Consider the following 15,609-nt stretch of genomic DNA (forward strand, 5'->3'; position numbering starts at 1 on the left):
TTTTGTTGGAAGATGAGCGTCGATGAAATTTCTAGCTTCTCCTGCCATGCATCGGTAATTGTAAAAAAAAAAAAGTAATTTAACATTTTACAGATTGTTTTTATGCAGCCGTAAAAAGTGTCTATAAAATCCCAAATTAGTTTTGGAGGAATCGCTCTCTGAAGATCGATGACACACCAATCAATCAGTCAATATTCAGTTCACAATACATGCAAAATTCTTTAGCCTTTTTGGACATAGTAGAGCAATAAATATAGAAATCAATCAATAAATGTACTAGTGCTTACGTAGATGTGATTGGTGGTCTTTTTATGCTTGTTTCTTTATGTGTATTTTCTTCCTGGGTTCTGAAGGTTCGGGCATCGTTGTCATTTCAGCACTTAACAGTGTACAAGGAAGCCATCAATTTGCCTCAATGTTACTGGGACACCCACTTTGTAGCGACCAATATGACAAAATGCAATATGGACAAAATAAATGCTATAAAAATATTTCATTTTCCATTGTTCAATGCATGTAAAAAAGAATCAGTCATCCAACAAAAAAGAGCCGCACACTGAGAAATCCTTTTGTCTTTCTCTCTTTCCTTTTTTTTTTTTGCCACAAAAATCAACTTACTCCAGAATGCTCCGGGATGCGGAAATTGTAATATCGCGATCACAGCTTGCATGACATCACTTGCATTGACTGCAGAAGCTGAAAGTTGAACAAAACTTAAATCGGAAATATGAAAACATGGGAGAGGAATAAGCCAGGCAGCCTGTTAAAACTCATTTTTTAATATTATTTTTACGACTACAGATATTTCTTTTGACAAGGAGTGGTCTTAATAACGAATTAAATATAAAATTATATATGAAATATTCAGGGCACACTCTCATGCGGCAAGTAGATTTCTCTAGTCTTAATATCCACCAACGACTAACCTGTGTTACTTCCTATCCATCTGTCATACGGCACTCCATGTGAGTCCAGTATGCCATTTCTCTTTGAACTTGAGTAGTGCTTCAGCAGTGTGATGAGAGCAGGTCCATATCAGCTGATGAAAAATGACCATAAAGAGGTCAATCAAACGAGGCTTGGAGAAAAAAAAAAAGATGGATTTTTTTTTTTCAAAGTAGAGCTGGTGGCATTTGTGGCATCATTCATCAGTTTGAGCTGATTACACTCCAAGTTGGTGAAGTGAGCTGAGGATGCAGCTTCTGTAGGCATTTCCATCACAAAAAGGTCCAGCCCGCCCGCGGACAGACAAAGAGCTGCATTTCAGTAGAGACCAAGACCTGCCCACAGGATGGAAAAGTTTACTCCTACTTTGCCCGATAACATCTCCCTGACAGTGGAGGTGAGCTGCTTTCCTATTCAACATATTTTGCAAAATAATTTCACCTATGCTGAAGCAGAGGACCTTAAGCTCTGTAAATGTAGCTACGAGGCACCCGATGGTGAGAAGAATCGACATTGCAACGCCTCCTCACTTTTAGTTCACGGGATCTTTTATTCTCTCACCGAAGGCGGCCCCTGAGTTTCTCGTGCGTACTGGAGGGTTCTCGTTGCGGCCATACTGTAACTTGGGGACTATAAATACACTATTTTCTGCTATCACCGACAAATGACTCCCTCGGTACATACATACTTTAAAAAAAAAGTTTAAAAAAAGTGTGCCCAGATAGCTATGTCTAATGAAGCTGTGGTAACAGTGCACATGCAAGTAGAGCGTGCAGTGATGGCCCCAAACTGAAGTGCTAATTGATGCTCTGGATATTTTTGGCATGTAAGACAAAGATGAATGGTGGCAAGAAAGAATATTTATTAGGATACTACTCTTTTGAAGTCGCAATGTGTTACCACTTAAAACCAACAAAAATGTATGTAAATTTAAAGTGCAGTGACAGATCCTTTAAAGGGCTGGAGTCATTCCTTTTATATTGCATCATTAAACCAGTTTGTGTTGTGCAGCTGCAAAACATGCTCTACATATGGGAGTTGTTGAGAGCCATATATATATATATATATATATATATATATATATATATATATATATATATATATATTTTAGTTTAGTAATGTCTTTATTATTACAATTGTAATTTCCAATATACTGACCTCGTTGAGGCACATGCGAGGAGGGACTAGTGCATCTAGTTATTTGGTCAGTTATTTGGCCGACCTGTGAAAGTATCTTCCGCTGGACTGAATGCTCTAGGTTAATATGTAATTCTGAAGTGGAGAATGTGTGACCTTGTTATCACATTCCATTCATATTCCAAGTGAGTTTTTATCTGTGATGCCATGATTTGGTACAACTCGCATTCGTAACTATTACACATCAGTGTATTATCAATATATACCTACCTAGAGTAAGTAACTAGAGTCACATTTTGACTTCATTCGTATTCACAGGAGGTGGTTCAAAAGGTGCGACCTGAAATTGTTCTCTCTTTCAGAGTTTGTTTTGGAAATTAGAATCGCTTTGGTATTCAAAGTGAGAGCAGATAATTTTCCTTAGTGAATGTTTTTATCGCACACGACTTTGCGGTCCCGTCTAGTTTTTCATCTTGTGTCTTTGGTTTTCTTGAAAATTATTCACTGCAAGGGAAAAAAAAACTTACTCCTTTTGCTTATCAGCCAGAAGCAAACACATTAAACACACACAAGGTGTAACACTCGTGATTGTCCAGCTGTGGATGATAAAACAGGCCATGAATGCAAAATGTGTTTCAATTATACTTGAATAATGTTGGAAGGGGGTATCTATTCTTCTACACACCTAAACTGCTATATTTTTTTATTGCGTCATTCAGCTGTATTGCGCCAAGCGGAGTAAAGCAACCACTTTCATCATGTCATGAGTTTAAATATGTGCTCGACAACTTCTCTCTAAGCTTGGAACTGTCATTGGATCTGCCATGATTCTCGGCCTTTTAAATTGCCTAATCCATTGTACAGTAAGCAGACCAGAGCTGAATTCAGTCGAACTTTAATTATTCAAATAGAGGGTTGGTGGGGTGAACTTCTCATCCTCCCACCTAAAACTTTTTCAAAGCTTTGCCCTTTAGTCCAACTTGTTCAAAAAAATAATGCAATGCACCTTTTCCACACGTATTGTTTTACTCGTGTAGTTTTCTTGGAGTAAAATACAAAGCTGAATATAGCTTCACGAGGTTTAACGAGCTCCATTACCTGTCCGGGTGCTCTGATTTAGGACTGACAGGTGATTGCATTTACGAAATACGACACCGACCTCTTGGTGTGTGTGTGTGTGTGTGTGTGCGTGCACGTGTGTGTGCATATGGGTGTGCATATGCTTGCTGATGAGACACAGCCACGCCGGGTTTTGGGTTGACATACCGCTTCCCTTGTCTAATGAAGGCATTCATGCTGTCTTTGAGATTGAAAATAGATACAGCCGTGCCATGGCAGAAATTCTAACATGCCGGGATGACGCTGGCCACAGTAGATGCATGCTGCTGTTGAAATAATTATTCACTTATGTAATTGGTCTAATGAGTTTGTCTGCTGGATTTCATCAACACTGACTGGATTAATTCCATTATTGACTGCATTTAAAATCTTATGAAGTTTGCATGGTCCATGGAACAGTTCATCCATCATAAGTACATGAAAGACCAAGGCATTTGTTTGGTTGTCCCACATTGTGTGGTACAGTGTAAGATCTTTTTTCTTTGTTCTATTTAAGTGACTTAACGTGGCACCCATTATATTGGCCATTTGTCCTTCATCTGGACTGCAGAAGGTTAAAAGCATCAATTAGAGACCAAGTCATGGTCAGCCAAATTATGGCGGAAGCCTTTAATCTCAAAGAATTGGCACTCCAAAAATGAGTGACACAACGATTATCATGAGGTTTATTTTTATCATGTCATGAGGAGGTGGATCCAACCCAAAGGTGCTATTGCATCAGTATTAGATGCAATAGTCACTAATGTAATGGGCTTCACTTATGTAATACCATCAATTGCATGCATTGCTTTTGCACTCATTAACCCCGTCACACTATTTTTATTTTTGGAATACCGTACATTTCATTCACACACATATGCAAAAATAGCACTAGGACCAATGAGGTAATCCATATCTTGCTCAAAGATTCTTCCATTTGCTTCTGAGGAAGCTGCGGAACTTGACCGTAAAAGAGGAAACATGCCTCAAAATAAAATAAAATGAATAAATAATTTGAACTTGCATAACAGTATTCCTTTGTTTAATTCAAAATCAACTCGGATCATGTTTCCTTTATCTTTGACACTTTTCACTTTTCTATTATTAGTCATTCTATTGTTTTATAAGAAGGTTAAGTACGGAAGCTCAAATGAATAGCAGAAACCCAACAGCCGTTATTTCTTATCAAAGCTGCTCTCATGTATTTTATAGTGGTGATTAATGTTGAGGTTTTTTTCCCCCACTTGGATGGCAATAAAAAGTTTGGCACAAACATGTATTATGGTTTTATGCGAATTTATATTAGACTTTAAGGTGGATTTCCAGTATTCCCCATTATCTCCAACAAAGGCATTGACAGTGCCTTATTTTAGCTTCCATTATACAGCATCATCATCTCAGTTACCTTGTACATGTTTTATGTCGCTGTCCTCTATTTTAAAAATTAATAATCCTGTTTAATACTGCCAGGCGATCACAGTGCATTATTGATGCTGGGCCCCTAATACAAAGACAGAGCCGTGTTTTTAACCACGCAGCTGCTCATTTTGAAAGAAGGAGGGGGTTAAAGGGTCACACAAGCCGCTTACTGGTGCACATTCATGTAAATACAGCGGCGTTATTATTGTACCGTAAAACCACGCCGCATATATCCAAAGGGCTTGCTTCCTTTTTAACTAAAAAACATGGACATGGAAATAAATAATTACACAGATTTTTGGTGGCGAGTCCGAACGCAGCGAGAGTTTTGACCTCGCTGTTTGTTAGGTGGCAACAGCAGCAAAGTTATTGTGCCATGAGAATTTGCGCCATTTAAAAAATAATATCTATTCTATCGTCTATAATGTATCTATTTTCTCACGGTTTATCACAGTATCAATGACGGGCTGTGGGGAAACAGGACTAAGCTCATACTGCAGTTCAATAAAGGTTTTTAAATATAGGCAATATTGAGTAATCAGAGCCTTAATCGAATGACATGGGACTCAGTTGCTGAAAATATATATTCTGATTTTCTTGTGTTGGATTCAGTAGTGTTTAGTTACACAACCGAGTTCAATCAATTTGGTTGCACTCATTTAGCCATGGCCAACTGGGTCCCACTGTAAATGTTGCTTTTATGATGTCCTAATGTACTCTTTGATCAACAACTAGGCAGAGCATTTATGTGCACATTGTAATTGGATTGGGTTTCTGGCCAGTGGAGTTTACTCTATAGGCCTTGCATACATTTGGGTATTTCAAGGTGAATGATGGCTGATCAACTACCTATTGGACTTGATTGGCAGCTCCTATCACCATGAAATGCCCATTCCCATTCATGATCTTCCTATTTATCCTACGGTATTAATGTCAGCCTAGTAATTACCAGACACGGGGAACATTTGGCAAAGAGAGCATTTAATGGTCCAGGCAGAATCAGTCTTATCTCAAGCAAGCTGAAAGAATAGTTTTTTGCTATCAGCAAGTGGAAATGACATTTTGAAATTCCCTTCCGGATAATCCACTTCAGTTGCCAGTTAAACATCAAAATTACAACTCAGATTTATCGAACCTGCATTACAACTTTGTTGCTGTGTCGAATCATTTTGCGATAATCCCTATGAACGGACAGGTATAGGTGTCTCGCGGCACTAATAGGATTTTCAGTGCATTGCTGAAGTGATTATAAAGCTATGGATGTCAAATATATATATTCAGACAGAAAGTGATAAGGCTGAATCACAGTGCACACCTTTCCACATTTTCACTTATTTGCTGTTGTTTTGTCTCCTAAAGTCTACCTGGACTGGATAAACGTTTTCTCTTAGTTTGTTGAGATGTTCCAGTATTATAAGCTGTATTGTTTAAACCATTGGCTCATGATTGCTTTATTTCATAGCCATATGTCCTAATCAGTGGGAAGCACAGATCATCAATGAATTGAGTGACTCATAAAATTGATTAATGGTGCAAACACAAAAGCAATGAGCCCGACAAGCACCATGCTGCTGACATAGGGTCTGTCGTGGAATTGTTTTTGCCTCTGAAACTGATGCTTGCATAGAAGTAAAATTCAAATTAGGTTTAGCCAAGACGGTATCGACTGCAATGTCTTGTCATACTTTGGGAAAGCTTTAAATGCAAACTTTGTCTTCTAATTTTTTATTTTTTGCTTCCATTTTAGAGTCCCACTTTCCAACCCCCTGTTGCTTCAAATCATCACCCCCACCGTACACCCCAATCTGATCCTGTTGCACTATGTACAAGTTTGCCCTGGTATTCCCCTTGCGTGATCTCTGGTCAAGGCCGTTGTTTGGGGTGAGGGGAGGGGGGCACCAGCAGTCACACAGCGTTTGGGTGGATGTCATTCCCGGGTTGCTCTCAATCATTCCATCTGCAGAATAGGTCAACGGATGATTCCTCCCTGCCCCATATCGAGCTCAGCGGGGCTCCAGACTCATCTGATCAACAGTCCACTCTGTCCTCGGGAGTGCAGATTTTCTGATTTCCGCTTTCCATATTGTACTCGTACGTCTTCAGCCATGAAAAAGCACGGACACAATCTATTCTGGGGAGAAGTATTTTCCTTCTGCGGCAGTGCCTGAGTGTTTGGCATTCTAGCTGTCCTCGGGTAGTTTAGTCCTTTCGAAGTTGGAGATGAGGGGGTCTTACAGCATGTATGAATTCATGTTAGAGCATGCTGTTGGGAAGAACCAATAGAAATAACTTTCCGATTCAAACACGCGGTGGTCCGTTGGCACTGATTTACATTTGAGGATGGATGAATGTCCAGGCCTGTATTTCACCTCCTTTGCATCCCTGTGATGTTCTCTGACAATTAACATCCCAACTCTTTCTTGGAGTTTGTTGAAAGCAGAAGGGCTAATTCAAGGGTCAAGCAAGACTTGCAAGCTGTCAATCTTTTTATTGTAACTTGAATCCCCTCCCCCACTCAAGTCCTTTTATTCTCAGACACCCCAACCCCCCCTTCTCCCTCCCAGACCTCTTTTAATAGAAAAGCCCAACTCTTCCTCTATTCTCCCGCGACCCTCTAACAGCCCAAGAGGGATAACCAAAAGCTTTGTCTTGGAGAAGCCATGCATTCTTTCACATCTGCCTCTTGTTCTCAGAACCCACCCCCACCCCTTCCAATTCAAATTTCAAACTGCCCTTTTCAATCAGCCCTCCTCCTGTCTCTTCTAATCACCCCCTTCCTGTTAGCGACAAAGCCCCTATTTTGCAGTTCACTATAAATGGAACTGATTTGTTTTAAAACAGTATGTCATACACACCCCTGGAGCATCTTCATTTTACGAGATACTTAAACACCTGCCTGTAATGATTACATGCATAAAAAAAAAAAACTGAATAACAAAAAATGTCTCTCTCGATTTAACAACTGGCCAATTGGTGCTTTGATTATGCCTTTGGAATCAATCCAGTCTATTGGTGATGCCCTTCATCATCTGTCTGGCTTGAGTCTGTAGATGCAAACACCTGTTCTTAGATCACAGCGGTGTGGAGGGGGCTCAATATGATCACTGGCGGCGTCGCTGTTTAAAGGCTTGGGGAGAAAAAAAGCAAGCTCCAGCTGAGAGTCGAGACTTTGGCGCGTCTAATGAGAAGAATGCCAGTCAGTCAGTGTCCCTCCGGTCTGTGCTTTTGGTGTCTGTGCATGTTGAACACTCACAGCATGAGACAAAATACGTTAAGTACAAGACTGTTATGATCGATTTGTAGAGCAACTCTGTACATGTATGAGGGAAATACACTTTGCATTTACCTCATGGCGGCAGAGTTCACTGCCTCCAAGGCAAATCTGTTATGATGCATTTGTTTTTCGTCTTCAGACAATTGAGGTAATGCGCTGCTCAGGTCTACGAGATTGTTTGGATTGAAATATAGACACAGAGGCATACGAGGATTAAAGTAATATGTAGTTCTGTGTTCTGTGGGGACGATTTGATTTGACAGAAGACTTGCGAGTGTTCTCCTGATAACGTCAGACAAGTTTGAGGTTAATCTTTTAATTCAGACCATTAATCTCAGCCGAACCAGGAAAGTCTCTTTGTTAACATCCATTTCCATTGGAATTAGGGGAGGGCAATACTGTGATGTAAACAGCATAACCCCTCCAACTCACTCAAGGTCGTGAGCCGTCAGGCATCTGTATTTCATATTGCACATGACATGTGAATGCTTATCTGCCATATTAACTTATTTGAGATTCTGTGCATGCACAGAAGAGGTCATAGAGTGAACTGGGTGCTACATTTTTGGTGATTAAACACAATTTAAAGTAACCAGGGTAATAATTCATTATTTCCTAGTCTCTAATACAAAAAAAAATCCATCTTAACAACTTCTAAAGGTCACAACAATTCTTTAACTAGTTTTTGAATGGGATTATTGTCATGCTTATTTCTATGCACCATAAGTATTCTAAGTGGACAAAAGTCAGTGCTAAGCCTGTGCGCGTTTACAAGGATCTTAAAAGCCTTTATGCTCCCTTTGCAGCTTTATTGTACAGACGGCAAACACAAGGCCTCATCATATACACTAACAACTTGCAGGGAGAATGACACTCAGTAGAAACAAGACCTCCACCAAGGCGAAACATTCCAATCCAAATTTTGAAAACTTCATATATACCCTCCTGTTGTATATGCATGCATTTTCCAATTTAGGGGCTGTAAAACTTCAAATCAATGAAACTATATATCAATTCACTGGACCTAAACATACACTGATGTCGCGTCCCGTTTTTCCGCTAACCTCATTATAATGGCTCTGAAATTAGAGGTCTCATGTGAGGCATACTGTCATATTAGATGAGGTGATTATGGTGGACTTAATTACAACTTTGTTGCCTAATGTGTGCATGCTGCATGTTTTCATGCCCGTGAAGTACTACGCTGTCTGGGAACTAGCAAACACAAAATAGATCAAACGCTTTGCAGCCAAGAAATATTCTCCAGTGAGGAGGAGCTGAATTTTTCTGTTCTAGCTGCACGCGACAGGCAGAATGCTTCAGAATGCTGCAACGGTTGCAGAGACATCAAGAAGGAAATATCTATTTTTGATCGGGCAAATTTTTTTTGAGGAGAGAACAGTTTCTAATGGGGTCCTGTGTGCCCCGTTGCCCAAGTGATGCTACATCCCTTGGTAAATGTGCTAATGGTTCATGGAATCGAGAGGACCAAGTTTAGCCCACCAATGTAAACAGGCCGACTAAAAGGGAGCTGTCAGTAGTGTGAGACGCCTGCCTAGACGTGCAGGTAGGCATTAGGTTTCACCCTGCGTAGCCCCACTGGTATATCCATGACTTGGGAGGAGGCCATTTGCTTTTGTAACGAAAGAGAGCAAAAACAAACATTCAAACAAAGTCCTACTAGTGGGACAGGTATGGATGAGGTGGGGAGACAGGAATCCTGCTCGGGAGTGAAAGGGTGGGGATGCAGAGATAACTTTGTGGTCAGTCACAACAAAGACTGTTGACCATTTGCTCTCAAGTGTTTATTTGTTTGCCGGCGCCTCGGGGGTGGAAAAGGCAATTTTGCTTCTTGACTTGCGGCTAGAATATCTGAAGCAGATAATAGTGGGGGATACTGACTCATGTAAGTCATATATTGGCCCTTTGTGATGATGCTGTAGATGTTTAACTGGTTCGGTAGGTTTTAAATATAATGTCACTATTTCACCAAACTGAAGATGTTGAAAAACATGTTGGGTCGTATTCACTAAGCCGAATGATTTCTACATTTAACGCTGCCCTCAGCTGATTTAATATTTTTCGTGCATGTGGATGCAGAAAGCGGTGGAGCTCACAGTTGGCCGCTTCCTATTCGTTTGGCGCGTTTTCACTCTGGGCTCATGTCAACGCTCTGTCAGCAAGCGAGAGTCGAGTCCAAATCAGAGATGTCTTAATAAATGAACATCATTTTAAAATCTTTATGATACGTCTCATGTGCTCCTGGGTGGTAGGCATGGGCTATGATTTATAGATGGACATTTTTTTCAAAATATAACAGTGGAGTGAGATCAAGGGTTGATAAGGTGTCACATCCCTCTTCCATTAGTCACAGTGGGGTTGGACAAGGGCGGGCTCTGTCTGTTTGACAGTATTAGTTGCACCCAGGTCTGGCCTGTTTCCAGATGCCATCAAAGGATTTCCTTCCTCTCACAATTATTGACTTCATGCACTTATTTGGCAGTTTGTGTCGGTTTGCAAAATGCTAAAAAAACTGCATCCAACTGACACACGCACACATTTTGGAGACATCTTGTAGTAAATGTGTGTTCTTTGAGGACTACCATTTCACCGTCAAACTGACGTTCCCTCTCGGTGTACTCCCTTGACAGGTGAGAGGATCAATGACGACCATCTCTAAGATCATTTGGATTGGACCTTTTCAATCAGAAGCTCTTTGTCACAACACAAAAAGCTGCAAGAGATCACCAACGTTTGGCGCCATGTGGAAACTACACACCTTGTGCTGGTTTATCATCACACTGGCGCAAGTCCACTCCACCGAGGGTAAGTGCACGTGAAACTCTTTGAGACTGTAAAAACCGACCACTTTGTTTTCATACCATCATTTTATAGCATCCTGTGAATGTGTGTTTGAGGCTCACTGGCAGTCAGGCACTCAGTGGGGAATTTTATTTCTTATAGACTTATTTAGGAATTCTCGAATGAGCAATGAAAATGTAACGCTCATGCTGCTCCTCTGAGGTCCCACAGTGCATGTCTAAGTAATGTGGCTCTGAGGACCGTAGACTCAGGCGGTTGGGGATGATCGGGAGCTCTTTCATTAGCCGGTATATCTCAGACAAATTGTGATTTGCCAGAGATTTTCTGCTTGAGAGCGCCAGTTGTTCCCAGTGGCATCAGAGCTGGATGCTTTTTTCGAAATTTCAGGCTCAAATGTTCTGTGTTGTGGCCAGCGCTCACAGATTTCACACCTCAAATACGTTGATGTTTTAATCATGGTGCGTTTTAGCTTTGATTAAATCAGTCTCGGTTGTATCCTAATGGACAGATTTATATGTCTAAACTGCATATCATAAACACTTTCCTCTACTTATTAGACTTTAATCACTGCAGTGGCAGTGTAACACTCTGGTAATTGATGATTGGTCTAAACATTTTTTGCTTCTGTTTAGTGTAGTATATCAGAAGAACCATTATAGATTTTTTTTTCTTTGGTGACAGCTGTTTTAGCTCTTGCCCAGTCTTCCCTTCTGGGGATTTTTAAGGAGTCCTATAATGTGAGATTATTGAAACAAATTGCTATATTAATGCAACATGTCATATAAAACACCCATGTGCTTATATGGGTGTCTTATATGATAAACTAAACATACAATTTGTGTTTAGTTTATGTCATCTGGCTTGGATTTTTACAGTCACACAAAAAGTGGAGTGTGTGGCTCCTTTCAGCTTCACTGGGTTTGGCAAACACTGAGAAGCAGAATTTCATCAATGCTGGCAACATACATCATCTTACGTCTCACGTCATGCGGCGATAAGAGTTTGCAATTTTCCAGGCTTATAATGTGACTACACCTTGAGCAAATGGAGATTGTTGGAATCTTAGAGAGCTTGAGCTCTTACCTGGCACTACATGGATTCTTATTGTGGTGGTAGACTACTGTAAATCTAAACATGTACATAAGATAAACCAAACACAGAATTATGTCAATCATGATGCTGCTCTCAAGGTTGCATCGTTGTTCTCTGACATGTATTGCTGACATGTAAACGAGGTTTGCAGAAAACACACAAACAAAATGTCAGAAATATTTTGAAGAAAACAAAAAGCAAGTCACAATTATAACATTCAATGCAGTTCCCACTCAGTGACACTGTGTATGTGAGTGTGAATGCTTTTCTGTCTTCATATGTGACCTGTTGTGTTTTCAAAATTGTGTCACATCCAACCCCCTTTTTTCTTCTTTTAAAAGCCAAAACACGGGACACTTGAAAAGTAGAAAAGTTTGCCAGTTCTATCCTCTGCTAAACTAACTTTTGTCACATTTTAATAAGTAAAGCTTGTTTGATGTACATGTGGTTGTAAGCCCTAAATAGAAATATGCAAAAGCTATTAAATACTGCACACTCAGTTTGGTTATTGATAACATTTGTCATTATTGTTAGTTTCCACCCCCTTCTTTCATGTCAGTCCCATTTCCCATCTCAGCTGCAGAGATCAGTGCTGAAACAGTTCATTACAAACAATATCCCCAAGACCACACGCTTCATTAAACTGCGTCTATGCCTAATATCTTTTTAATGCATTTTTATAATTGAATTAAATGAGTTAGTGAAATGTAGTAAATAGTTTGAAGTTTGTATTCGGAAGGAAGACACACATACACATACAACATTATTCCTTTTGCTGAAGGCGATTGTGTTGTGACCTCCAATTGCAATGTATGTCTCATCCTCCACGTCCAGGGATGTCGCCTGGATTGCGGTCCACGTGTATACGTGTCTTTCATCTATATTTACACAGCTGGTTCACTGTCATCCCGAGCCTTTCATCCTATATTCCTGCTTTTGTTTTCCTTCACTACCTTATCTAGGAAAGAAAATGTGCGTCTATATATCTACAGCACAGAGCTAACAGACAAGTGAATAGCTTTTGTTTCAGAAATTTGACTACACTAGAGGTGGGGTTAACAGTTTTCTTTTTCTTTCATTTTATGGGATTAAGTTTATATTACACTAAAATAAGAAAAGAACATTTCAAATAAAATGCTCTTCCACACAGAAATTATTTATTATTAATATAGTCACATGTATAAATGTAATACCACCTTATCCCTTAAAACTTAAAATATGCAATTTTGCCTTACATGTTTAAAGAGTACCTATTACGACCAGAAGCCTTTTCTTTTTCTCTTGTCATATCCACTTTTTGGAAACTACAGATAGCACCAGAATTTCATTACCTCACTCAGCATGTACATATTCTTGAGCTTTGCTGTGACTTGTGTTTCTGGGCACCCTGCACGGTGTGACTGTACAGTGATTGGTTGAATTTTTTGCCACTATTCATACAATCGTTGGGTGGTCTTCATACAGATCTAAAAGAACCATTTAGAGCTCAACTGAACTGGCATTGTCTGGGAGGACATTTGGATATTGATTTTAGACTGCATACCAGCAAGTGCACATCATGCTGTGTGATAATAGAGTTAGTTCGAGGATATAGTATTACTTAAGAGGCAACACATTCTCTTTTCTAATCACAGTTGTTGCATTTTAACTGTATTTCATATTCTCACCTAAATGAGTGTGTATGAGGTCAGTAGTGATGATGGAGTCATCGCTGTGTTTGTAATGCTTCAGGATTTAGACTAATCGTTTCTATATCTCCTAAAAGCCTTGAGCACAAATTGGGGTGTGAAGTTGACATGGTTGTTTACCACAAACTGATAACGTCTCACAAAGGACATTCTTGCATTCCGTTGTGGGAGGGGTCAATGTCTTTGTATTTCAGGCTTGACCCATACCAAAGTCGAGATTTCTCAATAGCACTGAATTTGACTTTCTTAAGCTCCCAAGTGACATACCGACCTGTTGGAATGCCTGTTGATAAATCACAAACTCAACACAGGTTTGGTAAAACATGCGTTAATTGTCTCAAAGGGATAATCAAACTTGATTAAAAAAAGTAGTCCCTGTTTATATTAGAGAGCAACAAACATCAGTAAAGGCTACATTATGCTCCTTTAATATACCTTCCCTCTTGAAGTTCTTGAACCAAATAGTATCGTTCCTTTAGATCCATAAAATGAATGGCAGTTTTTCTTTTTCTTCCATTTTTTTTCAAATAAATCACACATACCCTATAGAAAGCACAAGAAAAGTGTATGTAATGAACAAAAACATCCAATGACCAGATAAATACTATTCAAAATACCTGTCAGAATGCCATAAAGTGAAGAATAGCAATAAAGTACTAATAATTCAATTAAACACAATAACAATTTGCCTTAAGAGACATTCAAGCATCTCTACCATTTAACCAGTAAAACACTAATAAATAATCAGTTTCACAGCTTCAGTTTTAGGAATGCAGGTTTGCCAGCTTGTTCTGAAAGCCCTGGTTAACCTGACTGTGCTGCCTGAGTCTGAAAACAAAGGGAGCTATCTAAAAGGAGTACGTAAATAGGAGCGGTAGATAGTAGATGAAGAATAACTGAACTGAATAAGAAAAGCAATACAAAACAGCTTTGTGAGAAAGCCACAGTGAGTTTCCTTTCAGAATGTTTTTTGTTAGCAAACAGAATACTCCCACAAAATAAAACATTGATCAGTCAATATGCACACACAAATCAACTCATTCTAGCAAAGCAAATTTCTGCATACAAATATTACAATTCATAATCATTTTAAAATGCTGGAGCTCCACTTGAGCGATTGAAAGTAATGCTCATCTTCAAAAGTCTGAATATTGTTCCTGTGCTCACGGAGAGGAGGATAAAAAGCTTGCATTTCAAAGGATTGTACACATTTATGATGAGCATTCATTGTTCAAGACTTAACATTTGTGCATTCTGGATTGCACACAGCACAACAAGAATTTTGACAAGAGTACACTTTAAAAGCAATCAAATTGTCTGTCACGGAAGTCGCTCAACTTTGATATGTAAGCGCAGGTTCATTTCTTTTGTCCTACTGGTGTCCTCTGTGGTCGTTACCATGGCAACCCAAGCAAATTTAGCCGAAGGTGTGATTTACAAAGGAAAACTGTCATGTTTTGGTAATGTGTAATGCAGTGATGATTTCCTTCCGTAATACATGATTAAACTGCCTCCCAAGTCTGATCGTGTTTTTTAGTCAAGCTGAGAGGATTTGTCGACCTCAGGAAGTGAATAACAATTCACACTTAGCATCAGCAGCGTGTTCTCTTCAAAGGCTTTGCCTAAGATTGCTCGAATTATAGAGTGGAGCAATGTTTCTGTGTCAAGGAGAAGGGGGGGGGGATTGCCACATGTCAGACACACAACTGAGAATCAATCAAGAAAAGATGTGCTCCGTTTCTCTGCTCCTGGTGTTTTAAAGTTTTTCTAACAGTGAACAATCAGAATAAAATGTAAGCAGTTGATAAATTACCATTGTGGCTTTAAAGGGAAACAATAATAAAAGTAGGATTTGTGTATTGAAAAAAAAAGTAAACTAGGTCACTAGGTTTGTATAACTTTAATTTTAAGTTTAATTGTTTTTTTCTGTTATTCTGTATCTCAGAGGTGACTGACATGTAAATACTTGTCAAGATTAAAAGCGGTTTCAGAGATCAAACTTTTTTTATTATATATATATATATTTATATATGAATAAATATATATATAACCCCTGTTTCTTGTCACAGCTTAACTTGTTTGTAGTACGTGCAATTTTTCAAGGACAATACAGAAGGGCACCTTTAAAAGTCC

General features: G+C 39.3%; 1 protein-coding gene across 22 annotated transcripts in view; it reads left to right on the forward strand.

The window, feature by feature from the left end:
* Positions 1-15,609, forward strand: part of adgrl2a (adhesion G protein-coupled receptor L2a) — a 196,481-nt gene that overhangs the window by 118,053 nt on the left and 62,819 nt on the right. For all 22 annotated transcript variants that reach the window (XM_085928341.1, XM_085928340.1, XM_085928343.1 and 19 more), the window contains one exon: positions 10,525-10,699. In XM_085928341.1, the coding sequence (XP_085784467.1) occupies positions 10,537-10,699 (163 nt within the window). In that variant the 5' untranslated portion in view covers positions 10,525-10,536. The remainder of the gene's footprint in view (positions 1-10,524; positions 10,700-15,609) is intronic.

The sequence above is a fragment of the Syngnathus leptorhynchus genome, chromosome 13, assembly GCF_054491065.1.
Source record: "Syngnathus leptorhynchus isolate UIUO chromosome 13, UIUO_Slep, whole genome shotgun sequence".
Taxonomy (NCBI): domain Eukaryota; kingdom Metazoa; phylum Chordata; class Actinopteri; order Syngnathiformes; family Syngnathidae; genus Syngnathus; species Syngnathus leptorhynchus.